The 15,162-nt window shown below is 36.7% G+C and overlaps 1 protein-coding gene across 1 annotated transcript in view; it reads right to left on the reverse strand.

Moving 5' to 3' along the window:
• LOC150086853 (dnaJ homolog subfamily C member 2) overlaps nucleotides 1–15,162 on the reverse strand; it is a 451,294-nt gene that overhangs the window by 55,233 nt on the left and 380,899 nt on the right. The window contains exons 13-14 of the mRNA XM_090371629.1: nucleotides 1,114–1,283; nucleotides 905–1,005 (exon numbers count right to left, since the gene is read on the reverse strand). Coding sequence (XP_090227755.1) covers nucleotides 905–1,005; nucleotides 1,114–1,283 — 271 coding nt within the window. The remainder of the gene's footprint in view (nucleotides 1–904; nucleotides 1,006–1,113; nucleotides 1,284–15,162) is intronic.

Below are 15,162 nucleotides of genomic sequence, written 5' to 3' on the forward strand. Positions count from 1 at the left end.
TCCTTTTTTTTAATATTGTCAGAGGTGAACTGTAAGAGAGAAGGGCCTCGGACATGTTATAGCTTAGGACTACAACAAGTTTAAATCCGGCCCTGTCCACAGCACATCAATTATTTGAAGCCTTACGCAGGTTGGAAGTGGAGTAAGTTTGCTATATCCCCAGTACTGGACCTAATCATCCCATCCTGACATACTTGAAGACTCTCCTTTCTTCCACTAGGACCACAGACTGCTCTTATTCCATATTGATACTCTACATTCTCACTGATACAGAAACATAACTTCAAAAAGGCAGATTGGTCTCTAATTAACCTGGCTCTCTCTCTCTCTCTCTCTCTCTCTCTCTCTCTCATCTTTGAAGCTGCCCCTATTTCCTTTAACTCTGATGTAGATGTGTATTAGCAGTCTCCTTAAACCTGTAATGAGTTGATCACAGGAAGTCATTTCTGATCTCATCTTATCCTCTTCCAACTTACAAAAATTAAAGTATCTTGCTTGGTACAACATAGAGATATTCATAAAATCAAAACTTAAAATAAACACCTTCTTTAAACATTTTTCATCACCTCTCTTATCCAAATAGTTCTGAATATTATCTCCTTAACTTGGCTAACAGCAAGTGAAATGTCAATTTAAAAAAAACAGTGCTTCAACAACTGGATACTAACAATCCAACAAATGGATTCCACAATGCAAAGTCAGCAAGTGTGACATCTGAAGACAGTGCCCTAAAAGGTAAACAGCATATACCTTGATAACTAATTTTAAATTTGTGTTTTTCAGCATATACATAAAATTATCAAGAATAGGCTTAACTTTAACTTAATCCTGCATTTTTCATGTCTGTAATAACTAACAGAGATTTCTGGAACTAATGCTACAAATATTTCTGCCACGTACTCACCTAATTTCTGAAGATCTTTTGCCTTGGCAAGTGTTTCCTTAGCTGTTCGGTGAATTCCAGATATTGTGTGCTGTGATATGAAGGCAGCAACAGCATCCCATCTAAGTGAAAACATTTTTATATTAAAAATAAAAATTTTCCATTTTTATTTACTGATGAAGTGTTAGCAAAAAAAAATAAATAATAATTTTTTTTTTGTGTTATCCTACCTATTGTTTGTACCAGCAGGGAACAAATTGACAGCCTTCACAAGCAGTTGTAGATCATCATGTGACCAAACCTTTTGGCTATTATTTTCTCCTGTTCCAGATGCTGAACGTTGGGCTGCTGCTGCTAATTGTTCATTTTCTTTTTCCAGCTGGCTATTTAAGATTTGAACCTAATAAAAATACACACAGTAAGTAAGAAAAAGAGAAACAAAACAAAAGGCTTAAAATTAAAGATTTCATATGGATTAATGCAAAGTTTTTTTTTAGCACTAATTAAGCCATATGAATTGTTATCAAGTAAATTTTATGGTGTATAAAGTATTACAATAAGTAAGTTAAACTTTCACACAACAGAAAAACTACTTCCTAATTGAAGTGTTTCTTGATTCCATATCGAATCCCATCATCACACCTAATTAAGAATGAATGCTGGGACTAACTATACAAAGTAGAATATACGGTCTTTTTCCCTGAAAATTGTCAAAAATCATTGGACTTTTACAAAGAAAGTTATATTTTAGTATATACCTTCTGTTGAAGGTTAGTAAACATAAACTATAATTTTTCATTATAAGGCTCTATCTTCGATTGGAAAATATGGCAACACTCCAGAAAAACATATACATAGGAACTTTGTACGTATATATGTTTCTCACTTTTATATCTTTTCCTAGGGAGAAACACACTACAGTAGGCCCCCGTTATAACGCGGTTCGCTTTACGCTGATTCGCTATAACGCTGTCACAGATCACTATAACGCTCTTTTACAGATTACATTTTTGACATATTTAACGAAATCGTTTCATTTGATGGAGTCGATAGCTTGAAAATGAATAGCAAAACAGCATTAAAACGTTTCCCACGCCGACTTGAGCAATTTTCCCACGCTCAGTGAAATTTTCTCTCACGCTAATTTAAGTACAGTCACTTGTTACGTAGTTCCGAGATCAACATTTTAAAAAATGATCAAATATATTGCTTGTAATATTTGCATTATATGCATTTATCTGAAGTCTAGTCATCACTCAATACAGTATTAGACATCGTGCGTAACGGACAGTTTACTTGAACATTGTATCATAATTAATTCAACCAACGCAGTTATATTTTCGAAGAGCTAATAATGACCGACAGGAATGAAAATGCAACAACGTCTGGGCGCAGTACGAAGACTATAAATGTAAGAAAAAGACTGAATTTGAAAATTAAATTAGACGTTTTGAAGCGAATCGATTCCGGTCAACGACAAGCGGATGTGTGCCATAATTTAGGACTCGCAATTTAACTGTAAGAACAATTATGAAAAAATAAAGAATTAATTTTAGCAGCGGGAAAGATAGCTGTTCCACTGCAAGCAACTAGGACCAGACCGGCTATTAGGATTGAAATGGAAAGACTAATTTTTTTGAAGATAATATTCCAATGCAGAATTCAGTTAAGTTAAATATTAAAAGAGAGAGAGAGAGAGAGAGAGAGAGAGAGAGAGAGAGAGAGAGAGAGAGAGAGAGAGAAAGAGATTAGCCAATACGATGATCTGAAGAAAACTCGCCTAAAAAAAAAATGTGGAACCATTTAAAACTGGTAGAATAGATTTAAAATCCCGGGAGAAGCCGCTAGTGCAGATTAATGAGCCGAAACTTTCAAAAAAGAACTTGTTAAAATTATTGAAGAGGGGTATTATGTGTTATACTTCTCAACAAGTTTTTAACATAGATGAAGCAGGACTTTTGTGGAAACGAATGCCTAAAAGAAGTTTCATATTGAAAGAACAAAAAACATGCCAAGTTTCAAAGCGGTGAAGGATCAGTTGACTTTATTGTTGGGTGGTAACGCTGCGGGCCATTTAAAATTAATACCCCTTTTAGTTTATTTGGAAGAGGGCCAAAGTTCAACTCAAAATCCACACATTTTTCATGATTAAATTCATCCATTAAATTAAATCAATTAAATTCATTATTTTAATTGGAATTTTGTTTACTTTTGAGACGCAAGTAGTTACCACATAATTATACGTATGTAATGCAGAATATTTTATATGTGCAAATATTTGAATATTAAATATTTTGACCGACATTTGTGCATCTTTTCATTACCGTTTATTATTGATTAGGAAATATCCTATTGCACCGACCGCAGCTCACAAATACATATGTTACCTTATGGGAAAGCGGCGCTCGCTTAGCGCGGATTCACTTAGCGCTCTGTTTTTCCGGAACGAATGATCAGCGTTAAGCGGGGGTCACCTGTATACTGAAATACCATAATAAACTAAAACTTTAATAGATGAACATAACATAAATAAATAAAACCAGAAATTTTGGAGAATTATCTTCTATACCTAACTTCTAAAATAAAACACTAACAAAGAACAGACAGTTAAAAACTGAATTCAAATTGGCACTAAAAGATGCTACTTCTATGTGTAGAAACAATAGTCTTGAGACAAGGAGTTCACCTAACTAAGGAGAGTACTGGGATATCTATTGTGATTTTAGCTGCAAATATATGCTGGGAAATCAAAAACTCAGCATGCAGACTGGGTTAGGAACCTGTGCAGATGTGAATGATTGCTTATTGTAGGTTTTTCCTGTATGATGAAATCTGTTGGTGCCACCACTGTTATGAAAGAGAGCATTCTACTGGGAGAGGAGAAAGGCTTTCCACATTTCTGTTTTTTTGTAATCTTTCTGTATATGGTGGGCTTCTAAGAAATCTCTTCTATTATGACAGTGGGCTATACTTAGTATCCTGTTTGCGTGACGTCACATTGCTTCACAGATATTGTATCTCCTGGTGTCGCTGATGTGTTTATCTATTCTTATCTGGAGTTTTTGCAAAATTGATTATATTATATTATATTAGATTATATTGTATTATATTTTGCAAATGCTCTGCATTTGCAAAATATAATACTAATCTCATTGACAATCCGGTCTACATTAGAGTATTTATTTCAGACTTTTGTTACTAGTGAACCATATGTTTGCAATGTGCTTTTCTGCTAAGTCTGTTAACTATTTCCTCCTTCACCAGGAAGGAGGAAATGGATGAAATCTTAACCAAATTGATCAAGCATAATCTCCCCTTAACACATCCATGCTAAAGTTGTTTAGGTGGATACCAATCTTCTGAGATACCGTTCTTGTCAAAATGGTTCTGAAAGGACCTATTTGATTTACTCTCTTCTTTTTTGTGTTCACATATGAGAAGAACTGCCTATCGCCATTCTTAGCTCTCTTTGCTAGTACTTTCTTGTAATTAACTGTTCCATGTTTGTTTCCTTGCACAATTGGCTTCCAAGATAAATTCGTTAAATATGTTCCATAGTATATTTGTATTCTTAATCAAGCCTGAGAAATCAATCTCTCTCTCTCTCTCTCTCTCTCTCTCTATATATATATATATATATATATATATATATATATGTATGCCAGCCACAAGCATGTTCGACCAGTTCTGTCAAACAGGAACCTCACAATCAAATGGTTTAAATAATAATATCATCTGCGTCTTTTCCACATTTCTATTGAGTCTACCACCGTCTTATTGTCGAGTTACCCACATTATCATCACTCCAAGAGCACTTGCATGAGTTGACCTGAAAATTAGAAGTAGACAATCAATGAGGCTATCAAGAATATGATGACCAGACATAAAGTCAAATATGAAGAATCTGAAAGTTAACTCCATTGGGAAGATGAAGTTAACTTTCAGATGCTTCATATTTACTTCATCTCACAATACTGGAATCATTGTTGAAACAGCCTCGAAGACTGATGCTGTTGCATTGCTTCAGCACTCAGCTGTAGCTGACCCTGGTATCTGTGCACAGATTCCCAAAGAAGGGCCATTAATCATCCTATTTGATGTCCCAAAACAAAACAGTAAGGAGGAACTCATTGAAGAAATTTATGAATGGAATCTTCGGGAATCTTTCTCCAAAGAAGTGGACCAAGGCTTCTTGCCTAAATATGGCACCTCCACAAATTCAAAATCTAATTGGATCGTGGAACTCCCTCCACCCTTTTCAAAGTTCATTACAATCCAAACCAGACTATGTTGGATAGACATCGCATCAGTTCAGGAAACAAATTCCAGCCCCAAAGTGTTTTCAATTTCTCAAATTCGGACATAACATGCACACTTATTCCCAGACAACATCGACATGTAGCCACTGCCTTGTTCCTGAATGCCTGTAGAAGACAGAGAAACCAGTATGTGTAAATTGTAAAGTGGCTGTGTAAATTGTAAACCAACTATGGCAGTACAAATTAATAAGTATCCCCACAATCAAATCAAATTCATACAGCATAATGCACAAAGTGCCCATGCTATCATTGATCAACTAAATAAAAAAGCTGATGAAGAACACATTGATGCACTTTTAATCCAGGAACCCTACATGCTCTGGAAAAATTCTAGGATACCTAGAATTTTTGTTTCAGATGAAGGCACCTCCAAGATTGCAATCATCATCACCAGAAATCAAAACATCACAGTCACTAAAATCAATGCTCTTGTGTTCCCCAATGGCTTCCTACACCCATTTGTGATCTGGGTTCACTTTACCCAATTTCTATCTACATCAGGCCAGGAGAGGACATCACTCCAATTGTGCAATACCTCCAAACAGCCATAAATATTATCGAAAACCAAAAAATTCCCATCACCATAGATGCAAATTTCTGCTCCCACCTGTAGCAAAATCATACCACAAATCCTGATTCTGCTCAAGCTGGTTCTTGTAATGGTGCCATTCTTGAAGACTTCATTGCTACATCTCTGGAGGTCCTCAACCTTCTAGATAATCTTTCAACCCTTTCTAACATGATGCATGGGTCTAACATCGATGTCACCATGGTCTTGTGCTGTGTCTCTGGAATTTTATATACTGGAGGGTAAATGATGCTTGGACCACATTGGACCATAAGGTAATCTTCTTTTCCATGATCCGATTGGTGGATACAGCTCCTCCAACAAGTAACAATATTACCCATTATGCCCTTAAGTGGGCCAACTGGGAACTGTTTGCAGCTACAATCCATACATCACTGAATGACCATCCACCATCTCACCTCTCTGCACTCTCTCCAGATCATGCCACAGCTCTTACACAAATTATTTTCAATACTTGTGACATCTCAATTCCAAAGGAAAAACCATTCCTTTGGATACCAACGAGCAGTCCCTCTTGGCTCCAACCTGAAGTCGCTGCCCACTGAAAAGTTTACAAAACAGTCCATAACGCTTACACCAAAGCCATCAGGGATAAGAAGAAAGCCTCCTGGCAGAACTTTGTGGCCATGGCTGGTAACTCCAATTCCTGGGAAATCATTTACAGAACTGTGACCAGAGATGTGGTAAACTCAACCTTTACCCTTGAAGGCATGCACACCAACTCTTGGGATAGCTCCATCTCAAACATTCTTTCCTCACTTTTCCCAGCTGATGAAGAGCCACTTGCTGAAAAACAACAGCTCATCTGCATTTAAAATACTAACTACACTAACTGCTGCTTGGAAGAGCCTGAATTTCTCAAGAACTTGCAATGCTAATGGTCATAAGCAAGAAAAGAAAAACACCATGGCCCACCTTATATATTATGTTGGCAGGAAGGCTAGAGTGCCCCCATAAAAGGGTCTGTTACTATATGATTCATGAGAAATGTCTCTATTACCTTTCTTCAGCCACCAGTGTAGTTCTTGCCAGGCCTTTATACAACATACCATCTTACAAGGCATGACCCCCTAAACATGAAGCCAACAGACCTCAGCCTCTCAGACCCTCTCTGTTCCTGTGGAACCCCAGAGGACTAGGAGCACATATTATGGTGAGCAGCACTACAGACAACTTTGTGAATTTGCTCAAGCTGCATTTCTTGTCAGGAAAACAAATCTCACTCGCTCAGAACTGACTTTCCACCAGACTCGGAACAATGCACTCTACAATCATATTAAATGTGGATTACTTACAACCTGCATATTTCTGTCGCTTTCACTGGTAGCAATCCACTAATCCCTCAATGATTGTTTCTGTCAGTACTGAACATCCAGTATGCCATTTTGCTAGCACTCTCTCTCAATGAGGATTTGATAAACCAAGTAGGCTTCACACCTGCATATCTTCCAGTGGGTCAGATGTTGCTGACATCCAATTAATGGAAGTGGGATGTCATGTAGTGCTCCTCCTTGCAAGACCACCTTGTCCTGCAAACTTTACTTTTTCCTGTGATGGGTGAGCTTCCTTTCCCAGAGGATGCCTTCCTTCCCCTTTACCTACCGTTAACTCCTCCGTCTACCACTATCCCCCACTCACTCCTCACCCCCTCATCCTTGCTTGTAAACTAATGCTAATAATATACCATTAGTGTATAATGAATGGGAAGCATAACAGCCCAAGTTACGGTTCACATTCAGCTGAATATTTGTAATAGTAATAGTAATCGTGGCATGTGATGCAAGAAAGCAAGCGTATGAGCCTATGTAGCATCAGCCAAAAAAAAAAATTTACACAACCATTCCCTCTAAATGTTTGTCCAGTTCCTCCTTAAATTTATTTAACCTACCAACTTCTCCAACGACAGATGGAAGTTTGTTCCAGCAATTAACTACCTGCTGGCTAAAGGCAAATTTCTGCACATCTATTCTACAGCTGTCTTTCCTCAATTTGAATTTATGTCCCCTTAGGTTCATAATCTGCTGAACAAGTGGAAAAATTCCATCAGAATTCAGTGTGCTCAACCCATTCAAGGCCTTATACAGTTCAATCAGATCACCTTACAGGTGCTTAGTCTCCAACTGCTGCAATTTGCAGAACTTAAGCCTCTCTTTGTAAGAGGATCCCTTCATTCCCCTCACCAATCTTGTTGCCCTTCTCTGTACACACTGAAGCAAATCTACATCCTTCCTAAAATGAGGCCTCCAGACCTAGACGCAGTACTCAAGACGTGGCCTGACCATTGCCTTACACAGGGGTACAATCACCTCCTTTTCCCTGCTAGCAAAATTCTAGTATATCATTGACAAAATCCCATGACTTGCTCTGGCAGTCTGTCTGCATTGCTCAGAAAACTTTATATCTGACTGCACAATTACCCCCAGGTCTTTTCATTTTCTACCACCCCAAGGTACCCGGATAATAAGGAATATAGGCAGTACGTAAACTGTCGCAGGGGGACGAGGGCCTCGGGTGAGTTGCAAGCTCTTGTAGCAGGCACCTGTCTAACGCACGGGCTGGGTATCCACAGTTGGTTTAAGTCAACTTTTACTCTGGAAACCTCGGTGTACCTGGCTTCCTCTGGAATGGCTCCAAGTTCGAGAGAGTACAGCACATGCGGTGCTGTTTAAATGACAAGGGGCATGGCTGACCTGTAGTTAGTGAATTGTATGTACCACACTGGCTTTCGGTATACTGAGGTTTCCAGGTGTGGGCTCACTCGTTTCACCAAAACATCCAGGGATAGAAGGGACTCATTTGCTTCCAACTCTAAAGTGAACTGGATGTAGGGGGATCAAGAGTTGAGGTACTCCAACAGTGCAGTATCTGAACCACAGAGGATAATAGTGAAAATATCATCACCATATCTGCACCACATAGTACTGGTACCGATTGGTTCAGGAATATGTGTTCCTCTAAATCTTCCATTGCGATGTTAGCGAAGATGGAGCTGACAGGGGCGCCCATAGCCGTGTATCTGTTTGTACAGAGAATCGTCAAATGCGATGACACTGCCTGACAAACACAGGTTAAGTGCTGCACAGACGTCTTCTGTAGATAGTGATGTTCTATCCCATAGGCTGGGAACCTTAATTCTGCTGTCTTGATGGTGGTGGTGGTACCCACTGAGAATAATAGTAACAATACACTTCTCTATTGAAGGAGTGGTATTTATTCAAAGTATAAGAGATAGCCAACTCATTGTGAAGGATTTCACAATGAGTTGACTATCTCTTATACTATCTGTCATGCCAAATTGTATGGCACTTTTAGGTAATTATAATAAACCATTTAAAAAATAATGTTTTGAACAGTTTTTCAAGTGGTGGTGCTTGATGTTGTTGTTATTTGGCTTTTAGGAGCATTAGCAACTAAGGCCATATTGCTCCGAGGATATGTGGTGGTCATGGGCTGGAACCCCGGTCTAATCAAGAAGCATGTGCTACACACTGCTGCTTCTGCCCACCTGGCTACAGAGAGCTTATCTCTTATGAGCTAATATAGATAAAAAGTAGTCAATAATAACTTGACATTATAACTCCACAATCTCTTTACACGAATAACAGCAAATGACTCATCTTATGAAATGCTGAACGGAGGAGCCAAAATAGCCATCTCATGGCATGTTCTGAAAAACTACTGTTCATTTACACTTTCTAGCAGCTGCAACCAATAAAACATGCACACATGCACACTCTCAGACTTTTTTAAATATAAATACCTGTGGGAAGGAATATGAAATGATGCAAGGAAACAGGCTGGAATGGTCTGTAAGTTCAAATTTATCTCCAAGCTCAATAAATGTTTCTTTAGTTGAAAGCAAAAGTAATTAGTCAAACCAAGGCTTTGGCATGTTGTTAGGTAAAAAAAACAATAATAAAAAAATAAGAGGGGGATCGAAGAAGCCATAAGTCTACAGGTTACAAAATTCCATCATCCCAAGCATGTACTACTAGGAGTGACATATTTAACCTGGAAAACAATGTAAGAAGAATGGATTATATTCTGAATCAAGATCATGGGGTTCTTCCCCCAGTAGTTGTACCTTTTCATATTAATGTTTTCTAATAAGCATTATATGATTATAACAACATATAATTAAGAATTTGTGTTGTGACTTAAGTATATACACTGATAACCAAAAAAGAAAATGTATATTATTCTTTAACTATAATCTGTGAACTTTCATAAATAACTTACATAAACACATGCAGTTAACATAGCCTCTCAGTCAGCTGCTCAGAAATTATTATTATTATCATTATCATCAGCCATATGGTGCAAGGAAGCCTGAGGCTTATGCTGCACCAGCAAAAAAAAAAAAAATTTCTGAATTACCCTGAGAGAGAGAGAGAGAGAGAGAGAGAGAGAGAGAGAGAGAGAGAGAGAGAGAGAGTTTCAGGTGATAGATAAAAATAAAAAATAAGATATAACAGATGCACCAAAATGTGCAAAGCAACAGTAAAGGATGCAAAAGTATGTGCAAGTAGGATTTAATAAGTCTGATAAATTTTGAAGTAGGTGCAAAGATGGCAGCAAGGTGCCAAAAACTAGAAGGATGAGGATAGCAGGAATAAGTATTGTAGGTTTGTAAAAAGAAAGAAAGAAAGAATGTGAATATCCTATATGTTATGATGAATTAAGAGAATTAGAGACTGAATTGCAAAGCCAATTAGAGGTGAGAGAACTGTAGAGTAAATTACAAAATGGTTAAACAAAAAAGTAAGTTAGCCGTCATCAGAAATGGGTTTGGAAAATTTAGTTATAAGTCGAAAATGGGGTACAGCAAAAATGCAAAAATTCCGTTTATAGAAAGACTGATTTATTTTTTTTGAATGATTCAAAAATAATTTCGTATAAAATATTCGCTCAGCATCATGTATTATATATTTTAATAAAAAAAAAAAAAAAAACCACCAACACAAAAAAAAAAATAAAACAGAGAAACATTTCATTCATATGGTTATTTATTTCAGCTATTTATACTGCATATTTTACACTTTAAATTACTTGATTTCGAAACTTTCTAGTTTTTATTTATTTGTTTAGTTTTTGTAAATTTTAAATAGACGAATCTGTAACTTTAGTGGTCAAAATTACAACAAAACTGAACCCACTAAATTTAGAACAGCCTTGGCCAAACCGGGAAGTGTTGTTAGCTACATACAACTAAATGGATAGTTCTTGGCTGCTTTATGAATTCTTATAAAAATGAGACATCTTAATATCCTCCTTACCTGACAATTTTCTGATATCAGATCATTGATATCTTTTTTTTGGAGCACCCGCCATATATTTTCAAGCAGTACTCTCACATCGACGAATAGTGCTTGAAGGCACAAATAGAAATATTGATAAAAACTGGCGCCAGAGAACCTACACTATATTTAAGACTTCTAAAGACAACAGGGGACCCCAAATGCAACTGAAGCAGAGACACCCCTCAAAGTTCCCTCATCTCTGCTTGTGTCACCTGCAACATATGTACTGTACATTGCTGATTCCTGGTATAGTGAATTTGACACTTATCACTGATTATCTTATTACTCAATCAGAGCTGTAATTAATGGATCCCAGATGAAAGAAACTAGATTTTTCCTTGAGAGATATTTAGGGTTTCCAAGTCTTTCACATGTAAATGATTCGATGAACATACACTTATATCAAATAGTGTTAGTAGAGGCAAATAATGCAAGAAAGCAACCATATATAGCCTAAGTCAAAAAAAAAAAAAAAAAAAAAATCCCATTTCACCTATCCATCACCCTCAATAGTTTGTCTAGTTCTTCCTTGAATTTATTCAAGCTGTACACTTCCACAACAACAATGGAAGTTTGTTCCAGCAATCAACCAATGGCTGGCTAAAGGCAAAATTCCACACATCTATTCTGCAACCATTCTTTCTCAATTTCAATTTATGTCCCCTCTTGTGTAATCTGAGCAACAGGAAGAATCACATCAGCAATGAGCTTGCTCAATCCATTCAAAGCCTTAAACAACTCAATCAGATTACCCCACAAGTAACAAGTGCCTGGTCTCCAAATGCTGCGATTTGAAGAACTGAAACCTTTCATAGTAAGAGTACTCCTTTTTTTCTCATCACCAATTCCATTGCCCTTCTATTAGATAGTATGAATCACAGCTGTACTACTCAATATGTTCTATGTTGATAATAATATTAGTAAAATAATAAGAGGAGTTATTACCTCAATATAGTGCATAGAACACTTCCGTATGATACCCTCCAGAAATTAAAACGGAAAAAACGAAAAAATCGACAACTTACCGGTACATTAGAGTAAAATATAAATAATTAAATAATCGATTTAACACAATTAAAAGAATCTAACGAAAATATTCAAAATGATTTTCCTTCCTGAAGCTGACAACGCTTTTCGACTGTATGTCGTGATCACAGGAATGAAAATTACCGAATCGGGTTAAACCTGACACTTAAATAGAGATTATTTGTCTTCGCACATGCGTGTAAAGGTCCATGCATTGGAGATCAAATATGGCTGCCGAACATTAACAGAATTCTCGTGTAATTTAACTTCAACGGTTTCTGCAATTAACAGTCGCGTATAATTACGTTGAACGTTAAGTATTTTGGCTTCGTTAAATAAAAAAGTATGTTTTTCGTTAATGGCATGAAAAGCTAATTTTGCCGCTGCTGAACGAGAAGCACGAACTGAGGCTTCATGTTGATTTACACGAATATTAAGAGAAAATTGGGTCGAACCCTGATAAGACGAGTCGCAATCACCAAATCACAAAGTTTTGGATTACCAATGGGTTTGAGCCTGAGTGGCTTAATGTCAGAGATCTATCTCTCAACGATTGAGCAGATACATTTGACACCTTTTTGAACCCATATCACATACTGTGGGAGGTATTTAGATGATGTTCTAGTTATTACCGATAGTAATACTATCGAAGACATTTTATATTCGTTTAATAATATTCATTCTAGACTCAAATTTACATTGGAAAGGGAGGATACGGATACTAAGTCATTAAACTTTCTAAATTTCACGCTTACCCGGGATTCGAATAAAATACAATTTAGCATTTATCGAAAACCTACAAACACCGGTATGCTTCTACATTATAATAGCTATCACCCGTTCACCTACAACAGATCGATTATCTTTAATAAATTTCTTAATGCCTATAAATATTCAACGACGGAATCTGCTTTGGACTCAGAAATACAAATATTAACTAGCAGATTCTTAAACAGGGGTTATTCCATTACCACAATAAACCGAATTAGGGTACCAGCTAAGGATAGGATACAGAATACTACACCAATCAACAATAGTAATATCAAAAAATACTTTATTTCTGTCCCATATGTTGAACAGTGGCACAAACAGCTTAACAGATTCTTTAAAGATACCGAATTTAAAATTGTAGCTAGGCCAACACTATACTGAACAATCGCTCGGTTCTTTCAGCGTTCGCAACACAAATTAATGATCTGGTATACAACATTTCTTGCGGTGATTGCGACTTGTCTTATCAGGGTTCGACCCGATTTTCTCTTAATATTCATGTAAATCAACATGAAGCCTCAGTTCGTGCTTCTTGTTCAGCAGCGTCAGAATTAGCCTTTCATGCCATTAACGAAAAACATACTTTTTTATTTAACAAAGCCAAAATACTTAACATTCAACGTAATCATACGCGACTGTTAATTGCAGGAACCGTTGAAATTAAATTACACGAGAATTCTGTTAATGTTCGGCAGCCATATTTGATCTCCGATGCGTGAACCTTTACGCACATGGGTGAAGACAAATAATATCTATTTAAGTATCAGGTTTAACCCGATTCGGTAATTTTCATTCCTGTGATCACGACATACGGTCGAAAAGTGTTGTCAGCTTCAGGAAGGAAAATCGTTTTGAATATTTTCGTTAGATTCTTTTAATTGCGTTAATTTGATTTTTAATTGTTTTAAATTGATTTGAATTGTGTTAAATCGATTATTTAATTATTTATATTTTACTCTAATGTACCGGTAAGTTGTCGATTTTTCCGTTTTAATTTCTGGAGGGTATCATACGGAAGTGTTCTATGCACTATATTGAGGTAAACTCCTCTTATTATTTTACTAATTGCCCTTCTATGTACCCATTCCAGTAGCTCTGCATCCTTCCTAAAATGAGGCATCCAGACCTGTATGCAGTACTGAAGATGTGGTCTGACCATTGCCTTATACAATGGGATAATCACCTCCTTATCTAGCAAAATTCCTGTATATTATTGACAATACCCAATGAGCTGTCCCTGCAGCCTGTCTGCACTGCTCAGAGAACCTCATAATCGACTGAACAATTACCCCCAGATCTTTTTTATTTTCTACTAGCCGAGTGTAATACCACACAGTTGGTATTGCAGTAGAATGTCGGTTATCCGGAAGTCAGTTATCCAGAACATCAGTTTTCCGGAATAATTTGAAAGGCTGATTTCTCTTCTTCTTCTTCTTTTTTTTTTTTTTTTTTTTAATGGTAGTGTTTGAGACAAATGTTTATTATGTTACGAGAGTATTTCTATCTGTTTTTTTACTTTGTATATCTGGTGAAATGTTGTTGTTATTTTGGTTTTTAGGAGCATTAGCAACTAAGGCCCTGTTGCTACGGGGTATATGAAGTGGTCATTCCCTGAGCTTTCCGCATCCTCCGTATTCGGCGGTCACGGGCTTAAACCCTGATCTAATCAAGAAGCGTGTGCTATGCACTGCTGCTCCTGCCCACCTGGCTACAGAGGTGCCCGGTGAAATGTTGGATTAGGAAACCATGAGTGATAGAATTTAGTCATTCACTTTTGTGTTTGATTTAGAAAGGAAATTTATGAAGTTATTAAATATCTTAGTATCTTCACTCTCTTGCTAATGTTATTCCCGAGATATTTATTTGTGCACAAGGCATAACAAAACTGCTAAATTACCTCTGATTCAAGGCTTGTCACACACACACACTAGATGTTTAGCTCATACCATCATGTTTATAAATTATTAAATTAAACCAGATCAATATTAAAGTTCTTGGAGTATTAAACCAGATCTCATTAAGATCCATGATTCATCACTCATAAATATTTTTTAGTTATGGTTCCTCCACTAAACTCTTATGAAACTTAAGATTAATCAAATTGAGGAATGTTTGGAAAGTAGTGGTATTATGTTATTGATATTTTTACCAGTGAAAATGGCAGAATTACATGCTTTTATCTACTTCCTGGAGAATTATACAGAGAAAACTACGCAACTTCATGCCTGCATGGTTGCTAAATACAGTTAATGATAATAGCTTTGTTAAAAATGA

Source organism: Mastigoproctus giganteus, chromosome 4, assembly GCF_048544385.1.
Source record: "Mastigoproctus giganteus isolate SK-2022 chromosome 4, ASM4854438v1, whole genome shotgun sequence".
Classification (NCBI taxonomy): Eukaryota; Metazoa; Arthropoda; class Arachnida; order Uropygi; family Thelyphonidae; genus Mastigoproctus; species Mastigoproctus giganteus.